Source organism: Castor canadensis, chromosome 12 (genome assembly GCF_047511655.1).
Source record: "Castor canadensis chromosome 12, mCasCan1.hap1v2, whole genome shotgun sequence".
NCBI classification, from domain to species: domain Eukaryota; kingdom Metazoa; phylum Chordata; class Mammalia; order Rodentia; family Castoridae; genus Castor; species Castor canadensis.
Window position 1 is genome coordinate 108,614,539 of NC_133397.1, and position 26,992 is coordinate 108,641,530.

A 26,992-nucleotide genomic window follows, 5' to 3' on the forward strand; every position below is an offset into this window, starting at 1 on the left:
CTCTACAAGGAGAACTATAAACCTCTGAAGAAAGAGACTAAGTAAGACTACAGAAGGTGGAAAGAACTCCTGTGCTCATGGATTGGTAGAATCAACAGAGTAAAAATGGCTATACTACCAAAAGCAATCTACATGTTCAATGCAATTTCCATCAAAATCACAATGACATTGATCACAGAGATTTAAAAATCTACCCTAAAGTTCATTTGGAAACACAAGAGACCATGAATAGCTAAGGCAATGTTCATCAAAAAGAACAATACTGAAGGTATCACAATACCCGACTTCAAACTATATTACAAAGTCATAGCAATAAAAGCAGCATAGTACTGGCACAAAAACAGACATGAAGACCAGTGGAACAGAACAGAGGACCTGGATATGAATCCACACAACTATGCCCACCTTATTTTTGACAAAGCTCCAAAAATATATGACGGAGAATAGACAGCCTCTTCAACGAATGTTGCTGGGGAAAGTGGTTATCTGCCAGCAGAAAACTGAAACTAGATCCATGTCTATCACATCACCCTGTACTAGTATCAACTCAAAGTGGATCAAGGACCTTAATATCAGACCTGAAACTCTGAAGTTAGTACAGGAAAAAGCAGGGAATATTCTGGAAGCAATACTTCCTCACTAGAACTCCAGCAGCCCAGCAACTAAGAGAAAGGATGGACAAATGGGACTCCATGAAATTAAAAAGCTTCTGCACAACAAAAGAAATAGGCTCTAAATTGAAGAGACCACCCACAGACTGGGAGAAAATATTTGCTGGCTATACATCAGACAAAGAACTGATAACCAGAATATACAGGGACCTCATAAAACTAAATTCCCCCAAAATCAATGAACCAATAAAGAAGTGGGCAACTGAACTAAACAGAAGTTTTTCAAAGGAAGAAATCCAAATGGCCATAAAACACATGAAAAAATGCTCACCTTCCCTGGCCATAAAGGAAATGCAAATCAAAACCACAGTAAGATTCCACCGCTCTCCTGCTAGAATAGCTAGCATCAAGAACACCACCAAAAACAAATGTTGGTGGGGATAGAGGTGGCCCAAACAGTGTATGCACATATAAATAAATGAATAAATAAACCAAAATAAATAAATAATACCCAACACAGAAAAGGACTGACAGAGTGGTTCGAGTGGTAGAGTGCCTACCAAGTGTGAAGCCATGAGTTCAAACCCCAATACCATGAAAAAAAAAATCAAGGAATATTAAGGCCTCTGAATCCTAAAATAAGGAAAAAGAATGCAAAATATCTCTTAGGCTTCTATGTATAAACTGCATACAGAAACAGAATACTCTTTTTAAGGTTTAGATAGTCTATATTCCTTTATGTTTTTATAAGTAATATTTTCCAAGTACACATTGCTATTCTCTAAATCTTACCCAGTTCATTTGATTTCTTCTGAAGCTCCATGGTAAGTATTTTCAGTTGATCTTCATTTTGTTCCAATCTTGTAAGATGTGTTATTTTAAAATGTAAAATATTCTTTTAGTCAGAATTCATCTAATAATTAAAACTGGAACAATGAGGCAACTGATAAAACATAGATTTACCCATTCAGTTATTAAACAGTTATTAAGTATAATCCCTGTGTATTAAGACCTTAAAATAAGAGATTACTACTAAAAATATGTAATCATATTAATTTATCTACATAAAACCTTAGTGTTTATGGTTAATTTGTCTCTTAGTTATTGATGATAATCAAATTAATGATATGTAACTACTATTATACTAAATTATGCCTTCAGGAACAATATAAATATGAGAATATTGTATAATTTTGTGACTTCTCTGGCTTCCTATTTCCTCAAACAATAAAACTGAGGTAACTGCAAAGGATGAATCTAAGTTAACTCACAATTTTAAACTTTGAAAATTGTCTGGCTAGGTCAATCGAGAATACATAAGATTAAGTCAGGCGTGGTGGCTCACACCTGTAATTCTAGCTACTTGAGACGTAGAGACCAAGAGCACTGCCATTCAAGGCTAGCCCAGGCAAAAAAGTTCTTGAGACACCATGTCAACCAATAAAAAGCTGCTTGGTGGTACCGTGCCTGCATTCCAACTACAGGAAACATAAACAGGGGGATTCTGGTCCAGGCCAGCCTGGCATAAACAGCAAGACCCTATTCAAAATGTGCCTCAAGCAAAAAGGGCTAGGAATGTGGCTCAAGTGGTAAAGGGCCCACCTAGCAAACACAAGGCCCTTGAGTTCAAACTCTAGTAATGTAAATAATTTTTAAAAAATACTTAACATTATGGCCGGGCATGGTGGCACACAACTGTTATCCCAGCTACTTGCAAGGCTGATATAAGAGGATCACATCCAAGGTAAGCCCCAGAAAAAGCAGACTCAAAAACAAACTAAAAGCAAAAGGACTGGGGTGTGGCTCAAGTGGTGGAGCACTTGCCTACTAGGCCTTGAGTTCAGTCACCCGTAGAGCACACACACGCGCAAGCACACATGCATATGGTAATATATAAAATAGGGAAGCTAAAAGAGATAGCTTTTCTTACTCAACATGCAGAAGCAGTGGTGGTAGGCCCAGGCTATGACTTGGGAGAGCAATCTGTTCTTCTTCTTTACCTTAACAAATCTAATAAACCCCAATGCTAATGGGACAAAAATAATTACTTAGTCCTCATAACACACCTTTATATGGATATTTCCTAACTGTAAAGTCATGAAAAATAGAGCTCGTCTTTGATATTCAAGTTTCAGACAAACTTCTATTTAGAAGGAATGCAAATGAAGTTTATTTGATATGCAGTTAATCATATTCATTAATTTAATAAACATCAAGTAGTATCTCTCTCAGGATAGTTTCTAAATTTATTATAAATCAGAAAAGGTACAGACCTCAATAAAAGAAATTCCTCAGGCTGGAAATTATTCTCATAAAAGTAGTAATACTACATAGGATCAATAAATTTGTCAAATCACTGCATCAGCACTTAGGAGTTTGTCTTTATGGAGTGACTATATAGCGAAGCATGCTTGGGAACTATTCTAGAAATCCCTGCTTTTAATCTTTTCTTAGAACACATTTCTACCCAATACAATATTTTCAAATGTATTCCTACTTCATACATTAAAAAAAAAGACTTGCTTACAGTTCTAGGAATTGCTTATCAGTTGACAATGAATAGAAATAGTGCAATTAGCAGTAAATTTTTTAATCATTTATTTAAAAATTTTCACCTTTGCTGTTCTGTTCTCAAAAATTCCTCCAACTTGCAGATTGTAGTTTTAAGTCCAGTAACCACAAGTGAGTGAGCAGTTTTAGCTTTCTTAAATTCTTCCATTTGTGCTTCTTTTTCTTCAGTAAGCTGAGATATTGTTTTTGCTGCTATCTGCAAATCTTCCTCTAAAGCTTTTTGGGAACTCTACATGAAATAAAGTATAAAACAAAAGGAATGATCCAAACATTGTAAAAAAAAAAAAAAAAACTCATTTGCTCTCCACATATGCTGTCCCTCTTGCCCTCCACTTCCTATTTATCATCCCTCCTACCCACTCTGGAATACCCACTCATTACTCTTATTTCAATTCACCATTCTCCAAATGCCAGTTCCAATTCCTTTACGGAGAGTTCCTAGCCAGTTCAGTCCATAAGAACTCTCTCAATTTTTAAAACTCTTATGATAAAGTACTAGTATGAATCATTCTGTTGGTACCTAGCTTGGTCTTGTATTTTGATTATTAAACTTTTGATGTGTTTTTATCCAATGTCTCTAATTAAACTACAAGCATTTTGTAGACTGGAATTGTGTCTTCTCTTTTTGAAGTTCTGGGTCTTTGTACATAAGTATTAGAATTCAAAAATATTTGTCATAGTGTGAGACTTACTACACACTAATCAGTTTTTACTCATACCAGACTTCTTTCCAGAGATATTTTAGTATCTTCCAGTTCTAATGTCAAATGATCCTTCTTCTGATTTGATTCTTTTAAGTTTTCATCCTGTAATTCTAAAATAAAAATTTAGAGATATGTAGTACTTAACAGAAAATACATAAGAAGAAAACTATTTGTTTTTTATGATTATTCTTTTTCCTCCAGTAGGCAAAAGCCCAAAATTAGGAAGAATTATACAAATTTATAGACACATTAATTTAGATTATCATCAACCTTTACTGACTTCTCAAGGTTGTTACTTCTCAAATACTGAAACATGAATGGTATTAAACATTTTAAATATTTATATTTATAATTATAATAGAATCAAAACAGGTACATGGGAGAACTCAGCTTTGGCAAATGGATTAAAATATTGTCCTTATTTTTGTTTGTATATGGCTACTAATGTACTGTTTCAAGTATGTTTTGAGGATGGGTGTGGTGGTACACTCCAGAGTACATCTGTAATCTCAGCTACTCAGGAGGCTGAGGCAGGATTTGTGATCACAAATTCAAGGCCAGCTTGGGCAACTTAACAAGACCCTGTATAAAAGTAAAATTAAAAAGGGGCTGGCAATGTAGCTCAGTGGTCCTGTGTTCATTCCCCAGTACAAAAAAAGAAAAAAAGTTTTGGAAATAGAAGTCTTATCTCCATTTTAGAGGATGTTGTGGCTTGGTGAGGTCATGAACCTCAGCTCAAATATCACAACTAATAGGTAGCATAGAAACACCTAAACCGTAGGTCTTCAGTGATATAGTTTGGATCTTTGGGTGTTTGTTTTTTATTACTGTATAAGACATAGTCAATTCCCTATGGAGTTTCATCAAAGATGAATATTTAAGGATTTTCAGTGCTAAAGGTTTTTTTATAGTAGCAAAACATTAGCTAAAACCTAAGTATCCAAAATTGGACAGACTAAATTATGATGGTATACAAATGGGATGGTATACTACATAATCATTGAAAATGATGATACTGAACTTATGTATTGTTTATGGATATTTATGTCATAGAATAGGGATGGGGGTATGGCTCAGATGGTAGAGAGCTTATCTAACAAGTACAAGGCCCTGAGTTCAATTCCCAGTACCACAAAAATAATTTTTTAAAAAATCAAAGAATATCCCTGTAATCCTAGCTACTCAGGAGCAAGATATCAGGAGGATCGCAGTTCAAAGCCAGCCCAGGCAAATAGTTTTTTTTGCAACCCCTATCTCGAAAAACCCTTCACAAAAATAGGGTTGGTGGAGTGGCTCAAGATGAAGGCCCTGAGTTTAAGCCCCACTACCACAGGTTAAAAGTAGTATTTATATGAACAAAGCATGTAAAAGGAAAGAATACACACTAAAATGTTAAATTTATTTCCTAATAGATTAGTCATGATTTTATTTTTGCAAATTTCTATCTTCACTTCTAATTTTTATCAAAAATATTAACTATTTCTTCATTTAAATATAAAATTATGAAAAATCCTTTGACCCCATTTAATAGATAATGTTTACTAAATTCTAAGTCTCAGTTAGTAGTCTATGTGCTTTATATGTGCTCATTTACTTTTTAAGCTTCGTGTAAACACTAGGGGAAAAAATAAGCATATCATCTTCTCTGTGTTCAAATTATACTACCTCCTCTTACTAGCTATCAGCATGATATTTAACCAGTTTGATTCTACTTTCCCCACACACCTGAGAAATTAAAATAGTAATAATTATTCATATCTGTAAGACTTATTCTTAGGATTAAACAAGACAATGCAACTTAAAATGCTGAACCACAGAGTCTAGTATATAACAATAAATGTTAACTATTATTATGATGATGAAAATAATGGTGATATATGCTGGAAAATGACCTTACTATACATGGTATTTACAATACAATTGACCAGGTAGACAAATAAACAATAATAAGTGCTGAGTCACTAGAAGTTATAGTAGTATGCACAGGGGACACCTACACCAAATAGAACCAGTAAGGATTACAGATTAGGGGAGGCAGAGATAGAAAGGGGAAGTTCAAGGAAGGCTTCCAGAAAATGGTGAAACATCTGAAAGAAAGTAAGATTTGTCAAAATAAGAATAAAAGGGATTAAAGAAAAAGAAAATTACATGAAGGTGAAACAACATATACGATGGCAAAAATAAAACAGATCAGATGGTACATTTTGGGATCTAAAGGAAATGTATTTCAGTAACATAAGACTTAAAGTATAATACAGTTCCAATTGCATACTTGTACTGAATTATCACATTGTACCCCATAAATACATATAATTATCATGTATCGATTTTTTAAAATGTAAAAAGAAAAGGGAAGAGTTATAAAAAGACAAGAAGTGCTCTGCCCAAGGACTTGCTGAGGCCAGCTGCACCATAGTTTCCCCCAAATCACAAAACCATGTTTGGCGTGCTCTGCCTGCAGACCCCCCCAAGACCCTATACACCTGGCAAACAACCCTGTGCCCAGGAACCCCAGTACCAAGTTCTCTGCACAAGGACTCCACCAGGAGCCCAGAAATTACCATGTGGCACTCCCACATGGTGCATCTGGTGCATGGATTGCTAAGTGGCAGAGAAAACAATAAGAACAACAGTAAACATAACTTTCCCCTCTGTGACAAAAAATAAGAGCCCTTGTGACCAGCTACAGCCCCATCTGAGAAATTGCAGCAGCATGTATCCTTGTTCAAAGCTGCCTGCCTGTGTTTCTCATCCCACCACAGAGGTGTGAGACTGAAGCAGCCACCTAACAAAAGACTGTACCCAAAAGGAGCTTGGAAGAGGGGAAACATACAAGTTAAGGGGGGGATGGTGTATTGAGGTCCCAAACTCCACAACACTTCACTAGAGACAATAATCAAATCAGATATCCAAATATCCTCCCCCCTAATTCCCACCTCACACTGGAAAAGGTGTAGAAGGCAGTAAACTGACATCATTCCAGAGGTGGATATCCAACTAGACTACTGCCCAGGGACAGAAAGATTTGGACACCAAGGGGGATGAAAAAAACAAACAAACAAAAAACCACCCACTCAGAAGAGCATAGAAACTTCTGAAATTTTCTTCTACATTCATTTGTTTTTTACGATGTTAAATTTTGGATGTTTAGGTTTACGTATTTGTCATTTTTTTCTTGTACATCTGAATTGGGCAATTTTGTACTCTCTTTCTCCCATTTTCTCTCTAGTTCTGCTTTTCTCCCCCTCCTTTTCTCTACAGATATCACAAAAGCCACAAAACCTATCTTTCAGTATTCAATCTTAATCTTTCCCCTTCCTTTTGTTACTGCCCTTCCCCATTTATTCTTTCCCCCATCTAAAACAAGAACTGCTCTCTAGCTCATATTTTCTTTTATTTCTGTTTACCCACCCATACTCCTCCTTGGTTACCTATACGTTCATATGGCAAATACGCTGCCAGTTCATCTTTTTTTTTTTTTTGGTTATGTTTATTTGTCTATGCAATTTTCTCCACTTCTTCTCTCTTCCTCAACACAATATTAACTAGATCTCTTCTACCTATCCTACTTCACATTCTCATTAACACCTTCTATTAAGCTTAGCTGCCACCCTGTTCTGCCTTATAAAACCATACACTTTGTATTATCCATTAAAATTATTCCCTCTATGTCTTCCCTATTACAACCCTTATTATTTTGGGTCTTCCCTGATCATAGTTTATCTTTGCTCCAATATAGCTCTAAAGATACTGGAGCAGCAGCAATTGGTCTTCTTTAAAGACTGCCAGTCTCAATGCTGTGGTTTATCAACAGTGATAGCTTTTAGCAGCTAAGCTTCCTCTCCCTGTGTGGAATAGGTGGCATACAGCACCATAAGAACTGCAGATGAATGTTTGACTACTGAGCCACACACTCCCAGTCAAGAGATAAAAAAATACACCATGACACAGCCACAACCCATTCCTAAATAATCTTTGAGAAAGCTTGGAACTTCCAACCAAAAATTAACCCAGATCCATGAATCCCAACACAGAAACATGAAATAAGGCAACAACTCTCTTCAAAAGCCAACAACTTCACAATAAAAGCCTTAAACAATAATGAAGAAGAATAAGAAATACCAACTAACAAATTCAAAAAATTACTGATGAATTCAAATAGCATATAAGCAAGGTAAGAAATTCAAAGAAGATATGAATAACTGAACTCAGAGAATTCAGTCAAACACATGAATGAAATAAAGAAAACAATGCAGGATGTGAGAGGAATTCAATGAATATAGAAATCCTGAAAAAAATCAAGTTGAAATCTTGGAAATGAAAAGATCAATATCCCAAATAAAAACCTCAACAGAAAGTCTGCCTAAAAGAGTAGAGCAGGTAGGAGTATCAAGGATAGAAGATAAAGTATAGGAATTAGATCAATCAAAGACAATGAAAATACTAAGAAAGTATAATGGAATATGTAGGACCTCAGGGACACCACCAAGAGACCAAACCTATGAATCATGGTTTATAGAAGAAAAAGATGAGATACAAGCTAAAGGCATAGTTAACATATTCAGTCACATAATAGTAGAAAACTTTCCCAATGTAGAAAGGGAAGGATTTACAGGTAAAGGCGGTTTTCAGAACACTAAACAGGTAGAACCAGAAAAGAAGCAGCCCGACATATTATAGTTAAAACATGAAATTACAGGAAGAAGAATTCTAAAAGCTGTTAAAAAGAAGCAGCAGGTTCCTACATAAAGGCAAACCCATCAGAATACATCATATTTTTCAACACAAACTCTGAACAGAAGGAGAGCATGGAATGATGTATTTCAAACCCTAAACTCTACCCAGCAAAACTACCCTTCATAATTGAAGGATAAATAAAAACTTTCCATAATAAGAAAAAACTAAAGGAATTCAGGACCACTAAACCAGCACTACAGTAACAAAGGAATCTTGTACACAGCAGATAGACACAACCAGGAAAATTTTAAAGAATAAACCCTGTTAACAATAAAGATTAGCAAATAAGGAACAGGGGAAAAGTAAACATCAGGCAAACAACAAAAATGGCTGGAAATAGTATATATCTTTCAATATTAACATGAATGTGAATGACTCAATTCCTCAATCAAGACACAGAATGCTAAAATGAATTAAAAAGTGAAACCCAACCATTAGCTGCTTTCAAGAAACACATCTCAATGACAAACACTGGCTTAGAGATAAAGGGTAGAAAAAGATCTTTCAAGCAAATCGAACTTGAAAGCAGGCAGAAATAGCTATATTCATATCTGACAATGCAGACTTAATACAAAAATTAGAAGAGACAGAGAAAGTTGCTACATATAAGGGAGCAATCTATCAAAAGGAAATAATTCTAAATACTAGTAGTGGAGAAGTCAATACTCAATCTCACCAATACAGATCACCCAGACCAAAAAACATCAACAAAGAAACCTCAAAATTAATTGACACTATGGCCAAATGGACTCAACAGACATCTACAAAGTACTTCATACAGCTACTGCACAATACACATTCTCCTCAGCAGTTCACAAAACTTTCTCAAGTAGATATTTGTGTCCTAAAATAAGGACACAAAACAAGTCTTAGCAAATGTAAGAATGTTGAAATAACTCCCTGTATTCTATCAGACCACAATGAAGTAAAACTATAACTCAACAGCAAAAGAAACTACAGAAAATACTCAAACACATGGGGATGGAACAACATATTGCTGAATGACCAGTGGGTCACTGAAGAAATAAGGGTGGAAATCAAAAAGTTCCTAGATTCTAACAAAAATGAAAACATACTCTTCCAGAATGTTTGGGACACAGTGCTGAGAAGAAAGTTTACAGCTTTAAATGCCTACATTTTTTTTAAAAAGATCACAAATAAACAAACTAATGATGCACCTTAAGCTTTTAGAAAGACAAGAACAAACTAAACCCAAAACTAACAGACAGAAAGAATAATTTTTAAAAAATAGGGGCAAAAATCAATGAAATCGAGACAAAAAAATGTACAAAGAATAAAGGAAACAAAAAGTTGGTTCTTTGAAAAAGACAAATTGATAAACCCTAAGACTGATAAACCTTTAAGTGGTAGAGCATTTGCTTTGCAAGCACAAAGCCCTGAGTTCAAACTGCAGTCCTGCAAAAAAAAAAAAATAATAATAATAATAATAAACAAAATCAGTGTAAAATAGCCATGCTTAATAAATGGTGGGAAGGGGGAGGTAGCAGGAAAAGGGAGTAGAAGAGTGAATACAGTACAAAAACTGTGTACACATGTATGTAACTACAAAAATGATACCTGTTGAAACTATTCCAGGAATGGGGGGAAGGGAGGATAAAGGAGAGCAGTGGAGAGGGTGAATTCAAGTATGATATATTTGATACACTGTAAGAACTTTTGTAAATGCCACAATGTAACCCCCACACCCAGCACAACAATGAACCTAGGAGCCCATACTGATACAAAAAAATATACTTGGATAAATATATAACCAATAAAAATTTAAAAAAATAAAAGGCAACCTTATAAATATAAAACCTTGAAAACAAGAAAAAGCTGTAACAAAAATCTGCTCTTGTAGCCAAAGGGCCAGGAAAGGGACAATCTGGCATGACAGCATCAGCCCCAAACATCACATAAAAAAAATGTGTACCCTACCCCACCCACTCCAACAAAGGCCAAGTGGGAATCATAAACTTCTAATTATATCAGGCTGTGATGAGGAATTAAAAAATCCCCATCCAAGTGTACCAGAGGAGTTTAATTACAGAGCCATAGCTTACGTATCCACCAGCAAGTAATAATACGACTATTCCCAGCACTGGCAGTAAAGATCACATTGAGAGCCTGGATGTCCATCCCTATCTATTAATAACAAGGCATCTCTCCTTCCCCCATGGTAATATGATCAAAGAAGACAAGTATAGACCATTGGTAGTATGGAACCATGACTTTCAACAAACCCAGCAGTAATGAGGCTACCCCCACTGTGGTATCACAGAAAACAACATGGAAAACCAGTACTCCAAATCAACCCAGCAGGAAGAAACAAGCCCAACAATAAAGATTCTCACTTTCAGATGTAATGAAGCCCAAATGGGAAAACTAAACTTCTATCTCCACCTGGCAATAACAAGGGAGCACTCCCCTCTTTTTCTGCCAGGTACAACCAAGAAAATAAGATCCAGAGTTTCACAACACATTTAGGTTTTAGTCAATTTCTCATCACAAGAAACAATCTCAAACTGAATTTAAAGTTAATCAACAGATACCAAAATCAATAACAGTATGTTAAAATTATCTGACAAAGATTTTTAAAGCAGCCATAACAAAAATTCTTCCAAGAGCATTAACAATATAATTAAAAACTGAAAAATTAGAAAGCTTCAGGAATAGAAGATATAAAAGAACCAAATGGAATTGTACAACTGGAAAATAGAACAACTAAAATAAAAGGCTCCAGGATGGGTTCAATGGCAAAATGAAAGGAGCAAAAGGAAAGGGCAGCAAACTGGAAGAAAGGACAATAAAGATTAGCTAATGTGAACAGCAAAGGAAAAAAGTTAAAAAAAATTAGCAGAGTCTGTACAACTATAACCCTCCCCCCCAAAAAATCCAATTTTTGTGTCATTAGAGTGCCTAAAGAAGAAAAGCAGGACAGCCAGACAGAAAAAAAATTCAAAAAGAATGGCAGAAAATTGTTTGACGAAACACCTAAAATGCAATAAGCTTAGCAAACCTCAAAGAAATATATAATACATATACTTAAACTTTTGAACACAAAGATCTTAATAGCAACAAGAGAAAAACAGATGCCCTACATACAGGAAGAAAACAATTAGAATAACAATTAATTCTTTATCAAAAATTATGAAAGTCAGAAAGATATGGTATGTTTTCAATGATAAAAGAAAATACCTATTAATCAGAAACCCTATAACCAACAAAAATATCTATCTTGAAGGAAGGAAAAATAAGTGTTCTCAGATGAAGGAAAACAAAGAGAAACTTTTACAAGCACACATCTCTAAGACAATGGCTCTAGTTATCTAAGCAAAAAGAAAACAATACAGAGCAGTTAAGATGGCAGACTAAAGGTACCCACCCCTAGCATCTGGGGAAGTTACCAGCTGTACTTTCAGGTGACTGAAGGTGAGAAGGTGCTTAGCTTTCACTACTGAATAGATAGAACCAGACTTTAAAAAGAAAGGTGAACTACTTTGGTAAGCAGAACAGAAGACGTTTGGACCACTCCAACATGAGCAGAGAGCCCAGCATGAAACATGGAACAGAGGCAACTACAGAGGGCAGGGACTGAAACAAAAGAACAAAAGTCTCAAAAAACACATTCTGGTTTTACATGTGAATGGACAGCATCTTATTTTTTTAAGAGTTTTGAAGAACAAAATGGCAGAAAAAAAGAAAGTTTCCAAGAGTGGTCTGGCACAGCAAAAGGATGGAGCAGAGACAAAACAAAGAATGAGATACTCAGAAAACACAATTAACACTGAACTCAAAAGTTTTCCAGTCTAGCCAGAAAGGGGTTCAAAAGTCACAAACCATATAAGCAATAGGGAAATACCTTTTTTCTTCCTGGCATTTGGTCACATTGCCAAGGTCCAAATGCCCTGAAACAGTTGGCAGCTTTAGAAGTCAGAAGTCCATCCTTGCATTGCCCAGTCTATGGGAACACGTGGCAAGGATTGGGCACTTTTTACTGAGTGTTGATCAGAAGAGTAGGTCTAGCTACAATGAAAAGTCGGAGTCAGAGATGCAGATTGTGCCATAGGAAGAAACTGGTAGGGAGTTACAGAGAGAATGGAAGTCACTTTCCACCTAGGCAGAGCTCCTGGAGGGGAAAACTGGAAAATATAGCCTGAAAAGCATCCAGGCATAATGTGCATCTCCACAGAGCTTCCTCAACACAGGGCCAGATACTTAAAGGCTCCAGATTAGGACCTGCCAGCAGAAAACTTGCAGTCCACCCCATACAGTCCTTAGAAGCAATTACCTCCACAAGGCATGCACTCTTGTTGCTAGGGAACACCACAAAAGAAAAGAGAGGAAGTCAAAATAGCACACACCCAGTAGCATGCTGCAATTCTGCCAGAGAAAGGAAAGCCAGTACACACTGACTGAAAATCTGCACTGAAGCCCACATAAGTGGTATTCTTACACTGGAAACAAATCCTCTTTTTTTATTTAAATAAAAATGTTTTTGTTACTTTTTGCTGCTTTGTTTTGGTGGGACTGGGGTTTGAACGCAGGGCTTTAACACTCTTTTGCTTCAGCTACACCTACAGTCAATTTTGCTCTGGTTATTTTGGAAATCTTGAACTGCGATCCTCCTGATCTCAGCCTCCCAAATAGCTAGGAGGATAGCTAGGAGACAGGAGCCACTGGTGTCCAGTTAAAAAGTTTTTGTTTTTATATTTTCCCTCTTTTTTTCATTTTTTTCTTTAATTGTTTGCTTTTCTATAAAGACTTTTAAAACCATACTGATCAATTTAAGCATTACATATATATTTTTAATTCTATCTTCTTTATACAATTTCTTTGCTTTTATCCTTCCTTATATGTTTCTCCATTAAATATCTAATTTCCTTAAAATGTTTCACTTTTTTATGTATTTGTTGTTTTTTTGTTGTGGTTGTTTTGTTGTTGTTGTTGATCCATCTTCAAGACAGACTCTTCCCCATAGAATCCACACTGGACTGGGACTTATGGTCTCAGCCTCCCAAGTGAAGGGATTGTAGAAATGAGTGTCCACAACCAGTTTTTCATACGTAGTTTTTAAAAATCACCTCTTCTTCCTCCCTCTCGGTTATCAGTACCCCATTTGTATTCTCTTTCTGCCTTCAATTAGATCAATTTTCTTTCTCACTTAATTTTCTTCTTTCTCTATTCCTCCTTCAACAATTCTGTATTGTCATTGTTTTTGACTTGTTTATTTGCTCAGTCTTTTTTTTATTTCCTTTCTCACTCAACCTGTAGCTGGATCTTCTCTAACTATTCTCTTCTTCTTTCTACTCACTGCTTCTATTTACTTTCACCTCTTCTCCATCCATCCTGTTTATATCCTGTGCTTCTAGGATTTTTCCTCCTACTTTCTTTCTACTCTTCTACTTACTAACCTGTATATTCTTACTTCAATAGTATTATCATTATTTCTTTATTCCTCTTAAAGTTATTGGAGTTATGGTGATTGTTCTTAATTAGTTATTACTCGATTTCCATAGTGGTATTTTAATCAATTGTAGTTGCTTCTGCAGCTAGTATTCTTCTCTCTGAATGGTGCTGGAGGTGGGGCCCAGCACTTTTAGCATGCTCGGTGAAAGTATTGCTACTGAGCTACACCTTAGCCACTGAACATTGGAAAAACTTCAACTGAAAAAATACAGATTAAAACCTCTAACCAATGACTTGGTCCAAAATGCTAAAATTCCAATGCAAAAACAGAAGAAATATGTAAACAAAAAAAAAGGCAATATGATACCTCCAGAAGTCAACAATTGCACAATAATTGACTCTAATGATAGTGAGGTAATGAAATTCCAGGAAAAAAACATTCAAAAGAATAATCATAGGGATGATCAATAAAACCAAAGTGGGCAAGAATAGACACTTGAATTAATTTAAAGAGAATAAAAATAAATAGTTGAAGAAAATGTAAGATATGAAAGAGGAATTTAATAAAGTAAAATTCAAGGAAAAGTTGGAATTGAAATTTTGTAAATGAAAAGCTCAATCAGTCATATTTAAAAACTCAGTTAAAAGCCTCAACACTGAAAAGGATCAAGTAGCAGTCAGAATATCAGGATTTGAAGACAAGGAATATGAAATAGAATATTCAGAAAATAAGAAGAAAAATGAGAAAGTATAAAAAGACTATACAAAACCTCCAGAACACCACTAAAAGACCAAGTCAATGAATCATGGGTATAGAAGAAGAGGTACACACTAAATGTAGGATTTAAAAAAAAAGTATTCAATAAAATAATAGCAAAAAACTTCTGAAATCTAGGGAAAGATTTGTTCAGGTAAGTATAAAAGATTTTTAAAACACCCAAAAGACAAAAAACTGAAAAGAACCTCTCCACATTATGTAATTAGAACATTAAATATACTGAACAATATTGAAAACAAAACAAAACAAAAAAAGAACAAAAAAAACTGAACAATATTGAAAGCCCCAAGTTAGAAATGTCAAGCCATATATAAAGGCAAACACATCAGAATAACAGATTTCTCAACAGAAACTCTAAAAGCAAGAAGGGCATGAAATAATGTGCTTTAACCAATAAAGAAAATAATCGCTCTGTTGTTTATTTTAGGATGAAAAGAAAAAAAGAAGAGAGCTGCCAACCTAGGTTACTGTATTCAACAAAGCTATTCCTCATAATTGAAAGAGAAATAAAATCTTTCCATGATAAACAGAAACCAAAGAAATTCATGACCACTAAGCCAACACTTCAGAATATACATAAATGAATCCTTCACACAGGAGAAGAAAAACACAACCATGAGGATATGGGAAAGAAAAAAATCTCTTTAGAAGAGTAGATAAGCAAATGAGGATTAGGAAACAATGAAGCATAACAAAACCAACAAAATGACAGGCATTACCACATACCTTTCAATAATAGCTCTGAATGTTAATAATTGTAATTCTCCAATTAAAATACAGACAGACAGATGGGATTAAAAAAGCAAGACCCAACTACTTGCTGCCTACAGGAAACATACTCGCTGGTAAAGACAAATACAAGTAAAAGTAAAAGGATGTAAAAACATTCCAAGCAAATGGGCACCCAAGCAAGCAGGAGTAGCTATGCTCCTATTTGACAAAACAGACTTCAAACCAAAATTAGTCAGAAGAGAAAAAAGGCCTCTTATTATTAAAAAAGAGAACAATTCATTAGCCAGGTGCTGGTGACTCATGCCTATAATCCAAAATACTATTTTCCCATTAATTAGTCGCTTGCCTCACATCATTTAAAAAAAATCATCCCACAATCCTAGCTACTTGGGAGGCTAAGATAGAGGGTCCATCTCAATCAATACTGGACATAATAGTTTGCAACTGTCATCCCAGCCACACCCCACAGTGGGAGGCTGCAATTGGGAAGACTGCAGTTCCAGGCCAGCCCAGACAAAAACTCTGCAAGATTCCATCTCAACAGAAAAAAGCTGGGCATGGTGGCATGCACTTGTCACTCCAGTTATGCAGCAAGAGTAAACTAGGAGGACCACGATCCAGGCCAGAGTAGGCAAAAAGCGAGACCCTATCTCAAAAATAACCAGAGCAAAAAAGGCTGGAAGAATGGCTCAAACAGTAGAGCATCTGCCTAACAAGCATGAAGTCCTGAGCTCAAACTCCAGTATCACAAAAAAGAAAAGGGAACAATATGTGAAAAGGATATAACAATCATAAACATATGTACATCAAACATCAGCACACCAAATTTCATAGAACAAATACAAATAGACATAAAGAGACAGACCCCAACACAATAAATATGGATGACTTAAATGTCCCACTCTCACAAAGATAAGTCATCCAGAAAAAAGTCAACAAAGAAACTCAGAATTAAATGACACTATGTATCAAATGAGCTTAAAAGACATCTACAGAATACCCCCCCAAAAGAATACATTCTTTTCAGCAGCCCACAGAACTTTCTCTAATATAAATAATATTTTAGTAGAGAAAGCAAGACTTAACAAATAAAAAATATTGAAATAACTCCTAATAGTTTATCAGACCATAATGGCAGAAGTAAACATCAAAAAAAAAAAAACTACAGAAAATATAAAGACACATGTAGACTGAACAATACACTGTTGAATGATCAGTGGGTAATTGAAGAAATTAAAAAAATTCCTAGAAGTAAATGAAAATGAAAACACAACATACCAGCATCTATAGGATACAATATAAGTGGTTCTAAGAGTGATACTTATAGCCTACATTAAAAAATCTGAGAGATCCAAATAAGCTAGTGATGCAGCTCAAGGTCTTAGAAAACCAAAAATAAGCCAATCCCACAATTAGGAAAAGGAAAGAAATAATAAACATCAGAGCTGAAATTAATGAAATGGAAACTAAAAGAATAATACGGAAGATATTCACCAACAGACTTGAGTCTCTGAGATGATAAACAATATTGATAATACTTTAGTCAAACTAACCAACAGAAAGAGAACAAACATTAATAAAATTACAGATGAAAACAGTAACATTATAACAAATACTACTGAAATACAGAAGATAATTAAGGAATATTTTTTAAAAGCTCATATTGTAATAAATTGTAAAATCTAGACAAAAAGAATAAATTTATACACACAAACCATCTACCAAAATTGAACCACAAAAATAAACAACTTAAATCAGTAACAAGCAAATGAGACTGAAACAGCAACTTAAAAAAAAGAAATCTCCCAATAATGAAAAGCCCTGGACCAGACAGATCCACTGCTAAACTCTACCAGAACTTTAAAAACATAGCACCAATGTTCCTAATACTATTCTACAAAATACAAAGGAAAGCAACTCTTCCAAATTCATTCTATGAATCCAGCATTATTCTGATACTGAAACTAGTTAAGCATACAACATAAAAACTATACACCACTTTCCTTGATGAACACAGATAAAAAAAAATCCTCAATAAAGTACTTGCAAACTGAATTCAATATAGCACATTACACTATGATCAAGTTGGTTTCATTCCGAGGATACAAGAATGGTTCAACATATACAAATCAATAAATGAAATATAGCATGTAAACAGAATCAAGGATAAAAATCACATGATCATATCTGAAAAGATTTTTAATATCATCAACAAATTTTTACAGTATCACAAAAAGAAAAAAAGAGAAGACATGAATTACCAGTATCAGGATGAGTCAGGAAATATATCACTACAGACCCTATAGATATCACTAGGATAAAAAAAGATACCACAAAAAAAATCTATAAAAATAATTTGACAAATTAAAAGAAACAAATTCCTCAAAGAATTCTTCCAAAGACTTAAAGAATTAACAACAATTCTATACTATCTCTTTCAAGAAAAAAGAAAACATTTCCCAATTCATTTCATAAAATTAGTCTTACCCTGATACAAAATCATACATAAAAGTATAAAAGCAAAACACTACAGATCAAAATCCTTCATGAACATAAATGTAAAAATTCCTAACAAAGTATTAGCTGACCAACTTCAACATTATATAAAATGATAATTTTATAACATAACAAAGAGGGATTTATGCATGACTGGTTCAATACTCAAAAAAATTCCATCCGGGCAGAGGGAGAATGAGAATGGTGGAGAGAATGAATTCAAGTATATTTGACATATTGTAAGAACATCTGTAAATGACACAATGTACCTCCACCCAGCACAATAAAAAACAGAGAAAAAATAAAGTGATTAATGTATATAAACCAAAAACAACTCCATTAATGTAATATGCCATAATAACAGACTAAAGAAAATAACATGATAATATAAATCAATGGAGAAAATTCCCAAATATAAACTCAAATTCAAACATAAATCAATGAACAAAATTCAACATCAACTCTTTATAATAAAAACCCTCAATAAATGAGGAACACGAGGTATTAGTTTTCCATCAATGTAATGAAGTATCTAAGATAATTAACTCATAAATTATTTATAAAAGTTTTGTTTTGGCTCACAGACTCATTGCTTTGGGTCTCTAAGGGCATACTGGACTGCAATAGTAGAAAGCATAAGAAGGGGCAAACTGCTCACCTCATGGTCAGGAAGCAAAAGGAAACAAGGAATAAGATGAGGTCTCTCAGACTCCTTCAGGGGCATGTGCACAATGATTTAAAGACCTCCCACCAGGGCCCACCTTCTAAAGGTACCATAATCTCCCAAAAGTATCACAATGGGATGAAGCTTTTAACACATGGATTTTGGGGAGACATTCAACATCCATGGCACAGGGGCATTACTGAAAAATTTATAGCTCTAATTATCATAATTAATGGAGTAAAACTGAATGCTTTTGCCCTAAAAAAATCAGGATGAAGGCAAGGATGTCCACTCTCACAACTCTTATTCATCACAGTAGAGGAAGTTCTAGTCACTGCAATAAAGCAAGAAAAAGAAGAAGAAAAAAAAAAAAAAGCAAACCCATAATGACTGGTGCAGAGTAAAAACAATCTATTTGCAGACCAGCAGTGGTGGGCTAGCTAGGAGGAATCAGGGACAAGGAAATTGAGACTACCCAATTTTTCCAAGTTCTTGTTACCATCAGAGAAAGAATTCAGAAATAAGACAAAATAAGGAATTGAGAGAGGTGGAAGGGAGAGGAACAGAGAAAGAAAGAAAAAGAGAGGGAAAGAGGCATTTTGCTTTCAAAGCGATGTATACACTCAGGGCAAAGGAAGTGCAGACTTCTCAGAGTGAGTCAACTCCTCCAGGAATGTGATTATTCATGAGTTAAGGTAGGAGGAAAAGGTGAAGAATTCTACGAATGGGTCAGGATTTTCCCAGAATAGGGTTTACTTCCCTATTCTGTCCTTGCAGGAGGTTTTAGGATATGCCATGGCATCAGATGCATGATGGCATCAACGAATTTTTTAGGCTAATGATACGTGATATGGAGGATGTCATTATAATGAAGCAAAGGACAATTAGCTGTTTTCTTGGTCAGCCATGTTGGTCCCAGGAGACTGGGGGAAGCAAGGAATGGAGAGTCATTGTTTGGTGGGTACAGTTTCCATTTTGCAAGATTAAAGAGTTCTGAAGATGGATGGTGGTGATGGCTATACAACAATGTGGACATACTTAATGCCACTAAACTGTGAACTTTAAAACGGAGTAACTTTTATGTCACATGTATTTTACCACAGTTTTTAAAAGCAACAATAAATACAAAAAGGTGAGAAAGATACTAAAGTAAAGAAAACAGCTATAAAAATATCAGTGATTAATATATTAAAAAAAAACTAAAAATGTGATTTTTAAGAAAGGAGAATTTAACCAGATGACTGAAGTCTTTAAAAAAAATCAAATGGAAATTTTAGAAGAAAAAATATATAATTAAAGTTAATAATTCAGAAGATATGTTTAAAGTAAATTAAACATAACAGGCAGAATTAAGACAACAAGTCAATAGAAAATATTCAAACTGAAACAAAGAGAGAAGCAAAGGGAAGATACACACATGTGGGAAACAATGAAAAATAATTTAAACAGATACATTTTTGTGGTTATGAGTCTACAGAGTAACAAATAATTGTAGTTATTAAAAATAAATTGTTAAGAATTTAAGTAAGATTATGCACCCATCCAAACATCTACTGAACCACTATTGTGTGCAAAGCAGTATACCAGGCACTAGAATTATCTTCAAGACACTCCCTATCTTTAAGACACTCACAGTCACAAAAGACAGAGGAAAACTACTTAGCCCATTACTAAGAGAGAAGAATAGTTCACTAGAGTTTAGCCAAGATTTGAAGTAGGAGGTGGATTTGAGGTAGAGGAAGTAACCAAAAGCATGGGGTGAGATAAGAATACAAAATGTAGCTTTTATAAAGTAATAACAGTAATAAAGTAATGCACAGGTTAGCAGGAACCAGATAATTATTTCCCATGTGAAGAAGAATGTTTTTGAAGGATAGAAAAACAAGTCCTAATTATGTTCCTGAAGATGCATTGTATTTCACAAAGTATATTATGACTTCCAAGTGTCCTGCTACTTGAACAAGTTTGAAAAATATTCAGTAAGATAGTCTAAACATGCCATGACATTCAAGGTTCTTCATAAGTAGATTCAAATACTCATTTACAATCTCATCTGCCTCACTTCTCTAAGATATAACCACTCTCGTCAGTTAATCTAGCATACACTAACTTTCACGCTTCTAGGACATCCACTAGCCATTTCTTCTGCCTCTACTGTCTCCTACCAAGTCACTAGCTAGTGAACTATTAAGCATCTAAGGTTAGGTTCAACAGTTCCCCCCAAGGCCTTTCCAAATGTCTTGTCATGAGAAGAATGCTGTTTCCACAGGATTCTTTATTTATAAAATATTGAGTGTCTCATGTTTCAGGCAGTGTTTGAAGCACTTGAAAGGTACCAATGAACAAAAAAGAATTTGAATGGACCCACCATAAAGAAATGATCAAGTTTTAGGTAATAAAATTATTAATTACCTGGGTTAATCACTACCCAATCAATGTATACTATGAACCAAAACATTACACTGCATCCATAAATACATAAAATAGCTAGAGTGTAGCTCAATGGTAAAGTGCTTGTCTAATATGCACAAAGTCTTGCATTCAATCCCCAGCATTACAGTTAAGAAATGAATAAATAAATAAATAAATAAATAAATATTATGTATTAATTAAAATTAGGTAATTCATGACTTTTTGGAGCATGTTGTTGAAACTCTGAAGAAGGTTAAAACTTTGGAAAAGGGAAAAGAGGAGTATATGGACTTTGAAAAAACTCCTAACGTGATTCTATCATGCCCTACCCAACTGATCAAACCTAGTTGAGGATTATAGCACTGTAAAATATCATAACAAACTTTTTTGTTTTTGCCAGTACTGGGGTTTGAACTCAGGGCCTTATGCTTACTGGGCAGGCACTCTAACACCTAAGCCATTGTGTCAGCCCTTTTTTGTGTCTGGTATTTCCAAGATAGGGTCTCACAAACTATTTGCCTGAACTGGACTCAAACCATGGTCCTCCTGATCTTTGCCTCCTGAGAAGCTAGTGTTACAGATAAAAGCCACCAGTGCCCAGCCATTAAAAAAAACTTTTGATGACAGCCAAAATTTAGAACATAACAAGCATACATAAGGCACAATGTTATATTTTCTCATATAATTCTTACTTGTCTTTTCCTCTAATTGATTAACTTGATCTCTGAATTCTTCTAGCAGAAATGTTAAATCCTTCACTTTATTTTCTTTCTCAGTACTTTGGACCAATAGTAGTGATACCTAAAATGAAATATTTTTTTAAAAAAACATAGATAGAAAAAGTTAAATGGGTACCTTAGCACTTATTATCTCTTACAATTATCTCTTACAATTATTCTGTATGCTTGTTTATGTGCTTTTCAGATGGATGTTCCTGGCATATAATACATGCTTTTATAATAAACATTTCTTGAATGAGTTAATGAACAAATGAAAAACACTAGTATGATATACCCAATATTACAGTTTGCATTTTAAGTTATTACCGAGAAGATTACACAGTACAATCTATTAATTCATTTATTCCATAAATATTATTAAGCACAAAAACCATAACTATTGAGTATATAGAGAGAAGGGAACTCACTTTTGTCTAGGAGACAAACAACTATATCTGAATATTATTATTAGTATAACAAAAAAGCAGGAAAGGAACACCTAAATCAGTCTTGAGAGAAGTACTAAAAAATCAATTCTCAAAGGTTGAATTGAGTCTTGATAGCTACATAGAAATTAATCAAGCGAATAAGACCCTGGGTTCGTTCTCTCGCATCACAAAAAAGAAAAAGATAATCTCTAAACGGGGTTATTTTGGGCATGGGAGTGGACAAGGATAAAGGATACAGTAAAAAAGTCAGCAAATATTTTGGCAAGACTCGGCTGGCCCTTCCTACCCTGCCAACTCTGTTCCATAACATCATCAGTCAAGTTTAAATCCCCAGGCAGGAATGTGGAAAGCCTCAGGAAAAAATACTGTGATAATGATATTTAGGAATTCTCAGAGAAAAAGAAAGCACTAGCTGGCCACACAATCATTTTGCAAGGATGCCCAACAATCTGTAGCTCTGTCCATGCACCAAGAACTCCAGCAAGCTTTTTTAGCACTTCCCTCTCATTTTTGTTCTTTATAATAATTTTGTAACTTTTTAAATGACTTCCTTCTTTTGGAAATCTGGTTTTAAAATAAAGTTAAAATGCAAAAAAAATTGTTAACAATTTTTCAAAAAATCTAAACACATAAATTGAAATATTATCATTTATTCACAACTTAAATATCCTTTCTCTTTCAATTAACTTTTTATTATTGTTTAACTAAACATCTTGTTTAACTCTGAATACAAGATATCGTGTGGCAAATCAGAAAAGAAAAGCTACAAAAATAGTAGAAGCCCAGCGCTGGTGGCTCACACCTGTAATCCTAGCTACTCAGGAGGCAGAGATCAAGACAAACGTGGTTCAAGGTCAGCCTGGGGAAATAGTTCACAAGACCCTATCTAGAAAAATCCAATCACAAAAAAGGGTTGGTGGAGTGGCTCAAGCTGCATGCTCTGAGTTCAAACAGAGTTCAAAAAAAAAAAGTAGCAAACAGTAGAGAATTCCTTTTTGTATATCACTTTCTATTTAGGAAGCAGAAGACTTGAAAAGAATAGAGTTGGCATAATATTAATCTGAAATTGACATTCTTGCAACTGTCAGAATAAAGACTTAACATTTTCAAGTCTCCCACTATTGATACTAATAGAAGCAAGAGAATGTTTTAGGTTCCTCTCACTGGTGTCATAAACAGTTATTTCAAAATAAACTGCAAACTGTGAATTGGGTAGACATGATCATCCTTACATTTTATTAGGATTCTTATCTGAACAAACTTTCTTATAAAATAATATATTTTGGGAGCAATGTAAACTGATATAAATACTGTTGAAGATTCACTGATTAAAACCAAAAAGGGAAGCATTTTGTGGGTGCATATTTGAGTTAAAAATTAATTTGTCTAGGCAAAGTCTTAATATGTAGATATATATAATATTAAATTATATATATCTCCTCTCATAGGAATTTATCATACAGTTAGCAAATACAAATTTCTTCTGAAATTTTAAGCATTTTATGAGTTAATAAATACAAAGAATATAACATTTTATATCTCAGAAAAGTGAGAAGAATTTGAATGTACCCACCATAAAGAAATGATAAAAGTTTAAGTAATGGATATGCTAATTACCCTGAGTTAATCAACACCGAATATATACATGAACCAAAATATAATGCTGTACCTCATAAATATGTACAAATACTATATGTTGACCAAAAACCTTTAAAAATTAATTTTTTAAAAAAGAATATAGAGTTGGTTTTTTAAAAAACCTGATTTTCCTTGTCATTTACTTCCTTCTTATATTCTTCTTCAAGGTGTTGGATTTTTTCATAATCTTCCTTTACTTTAAAAATAAAATAAATACAACAAATGTCTTAACAATTATGTAACTTTTCCATTACAAACAAAATTTAAAGATCATTTCTTTATCTTGAAATTATATTAAATCTCAAAAGTTTCTAAAGGACTACAACTGATATTTGCTTACCACTGTTTAGTAAAATACTGGATTTATATATCAAAATTAGAACTTAGAATTACAGTTCTTATAGTAGCACACATATAAAACTTTATTCTATTAAAACACACTAAACCACATATATATTATTTTAAGGTATACACTTGATAAAGAAATATAAAAGTGGGTTAGTTGATGGCTCAAGTAGTAGAGAACCTACCTAGGTGTGAGGCCATGAGCTCAAACCCTAGACCACCAAAAAGAAAAAAATATAAAAGACAAAACAGCACTTCTAAAACATTAAATACCAACCATAATAGGTCTGATTTCACAAAAAATGTACCTTTAAAGCATATATATATGATATATGCATACTTTGTATACATATATGTATATATACTTTGTTTATGTGTCTATATGGACACACACACACACACACACCTTTTTTTTGGTGGTACTGGGGTTTGAACTTGGGGCCTCACACTTGCTAGGCAGACCCTCTACCACTTGACCCAATCCCCAGCACTTTTTGCTTTAATTATTTTTCAAATACAGTCTCAAATTTATGTTCAGGCCTGCCTGCACAACGATTCCCTTATTTATGCTTCCCACATAGCTGGAGTGACAGGCACGTACCATACAGCCAACTTTTTATTGGTTAAAATGGGATCTCACAAACTTTTTTTGCTTGGGCTGCCCTTGAACCATGATCCTCCTGATCTTTGCCTCTTGAGTAGCTAGGATTATACATGTGAGCTACCACACTCGGCCAAAGAATATTTTTGATACATTAACCTGCTACGTTCCCCATGATTTTGAGGGACTTACAAAAACAAAGACAATAGAAAATATAAAACAGTCAAGGGATCAAACTGAAGGGATGAAAACATGAACAAAATCTAATAAAAATGTAAATAGCTAAAGAGTAATATAAAAACTGAATAGGATTCTTACACTTAAAATGCATTTCCTTTTTGGAATTCTCAGCCTGCACACGAAGTTCCTCAAAAGCTATTACCATTTTCTGGAATATGAAGTTAAACTTTTAAGAATCATACTTAGAGTCTTAAAATACCTTTCTTTCAACTTTGAAAACAGTAATAAATTTAACATGTAATTATTAGATATAAATCCATACAGCTTTGAATAATAAATTTACTAAATATATATCGAGTGCCTATAATGTTAGTTTCCCAAATGCCTACAGGCTTTTGGGACAGTAACATAAGGCAAAGTGATTTTCAGCACTGCATGAATTCATGTAACACATTAAAATCTGTAATTTTATACTTATTTGTTCTTATTTAATTTCTCTCTTCCTCACCAATGAATCTCTCCCCATAAGAGTTCCAAATTTTATTTCTATTATCTTGGCAGCATGTATTCACTCAGCATTCAGTAAATTACACTTTGCAAAATCAGATTCATTTTCAATCACTCACTCATTAAATATTTAGCTGCTTATTATGTGTCAGTCACTACTTTAGGCACTTAGGATATAAGACAAAGTCTGTGCCCTACTGGAAGTGATTTACATTCCAGGTAAGGAATAACACACACACAATACACATATGTATGTACATCAAGGGTGAATGTGGTGGTAATATTATGTACAAATGTACATAAGCGGAAAAATGAGACCTGTTGAAACTATTTGAGGAATGGGTGGGGGGATAAAGGAGAATGGTAGAGGGGTGAATTCAACTATGATGTATTGTAAGCACTTTTGCAAATGTCATAATGTACGCTCAGTACAATAATAAAAATAAATTAGATGTTTATCTTAATTAATTAGACTTAGTAAGTTGGGAAAAACAAAAACCAGAATGAAGTTTTGTAAATGTGCACAAGATCTTGAACATAAAAGTTCTAGACAAACAGAACAAATTCAATGAACTAAGATCAGAAAGTGCTTAGCAAAGTTGAGAAAACAAAGAATGACTACCACAGAAAAGCAAAGTAGTGAATGACTGGAGACAAGACAACAAAAGTAAGCAGGAACTAGATACAAATTAATACTTTTTTTCAAATTAATTTTTTCAAATTAATGGTTATATGTCACAATGTACTGGTCTCTGATACAAAGTCAATAAACATTTGGTAAGTTAAATGGTATCACTAACACATAAATTAAAAAGCTACTACATAACAAATAATAGTACTCATAGTACAGAAAACCTTCTGAATTTTACTAGTGATTCAAGCACACATCAACAAACAAGTAATGATCCTTTTAGCTTTTAATAACAGTTGTCCATATCTTTCTAGCTGTCATTCTACTTTATTAGAAATTCTTCTGTTTAAAATATTCACATTTTCACTAGCACTTACTTCAATGTTATTATTTAGATCCATATAAACTTGTCTGGTTTCTTCCCGTTCATATTCATCTGTAATTAATATTAAAAACTTCAAATTAAATTTTAAAACATGATACCATTAAGACAATACTCAAAATCTCAGAAAAAAAATTAAAATATTCAAAATTCTCTGTTAATAAGGCACACTGAAATACCTAATTCAGTTCTGAATCTTTCCAAATAGCATCAGAAGCAGTTTTGTTCCCATCTGGTGTGTAAGAAGCTGGGAAGTTACAACACAACTGTGAGTACTGTGCCAAGGGTTGCAGTAGGTAAAGTAGAATACAAGAATAGATAAGCAGGGGTTAGGGGTATATATAGCACAATGGTAGAGTGCTTGCCTACCACACCCAAGATCCTGGGTTCAATTCCCAGCATCTCCCCACTCCCTACCTCCTTAAC

General features: G+C 34.2%; 1 protein-coding gene across 8 annotated transcripts in view; it reads right to left on the minus strand.

Annotated features, from left to right (window-relative positions):
- The window catches only part of Sycp1 (synaptonemal complex protein 1), a 105,429-nt gene that overhangs the window by 64,931 nt on the left and 13,506 nt on the right, over positions 1–26,992 (minus strand). For all 8 annotated transcript variants that reach the window (XM_074050694.1, XM_074050690.1, XM_074050695.1 and 5 more), the window contains 7 exons: positions 26,562–26,620; positions 25,185–25,254; positions 24,043–24,116; positions 21,807–21,915; positions 3,902–3,996; positions 3,227–3,411; positions 1,404–1,471 (listed from right to left, as the gene is read on the minus strand). In XM_074050694.1, the coding sequence (XP_073906795.1) occupies positions 1,404–1,471; positions 3,227–3,411; positions 3,902–3,996; positions 21,807–21,915; positions 24,043–24,116; positions 25,185–25,254; positions 26,562–26,620 (660 nt within the window). The remainder of the gene's footprint in view (positions 1–1,403; positions 1,472–3,226; positions 3,412–3,901; positions 3,997–21,806; positions 21,916–24,042; positions 24,117–25,184; positions 25,255–26,561; positions 26,621–26,992) is intronic.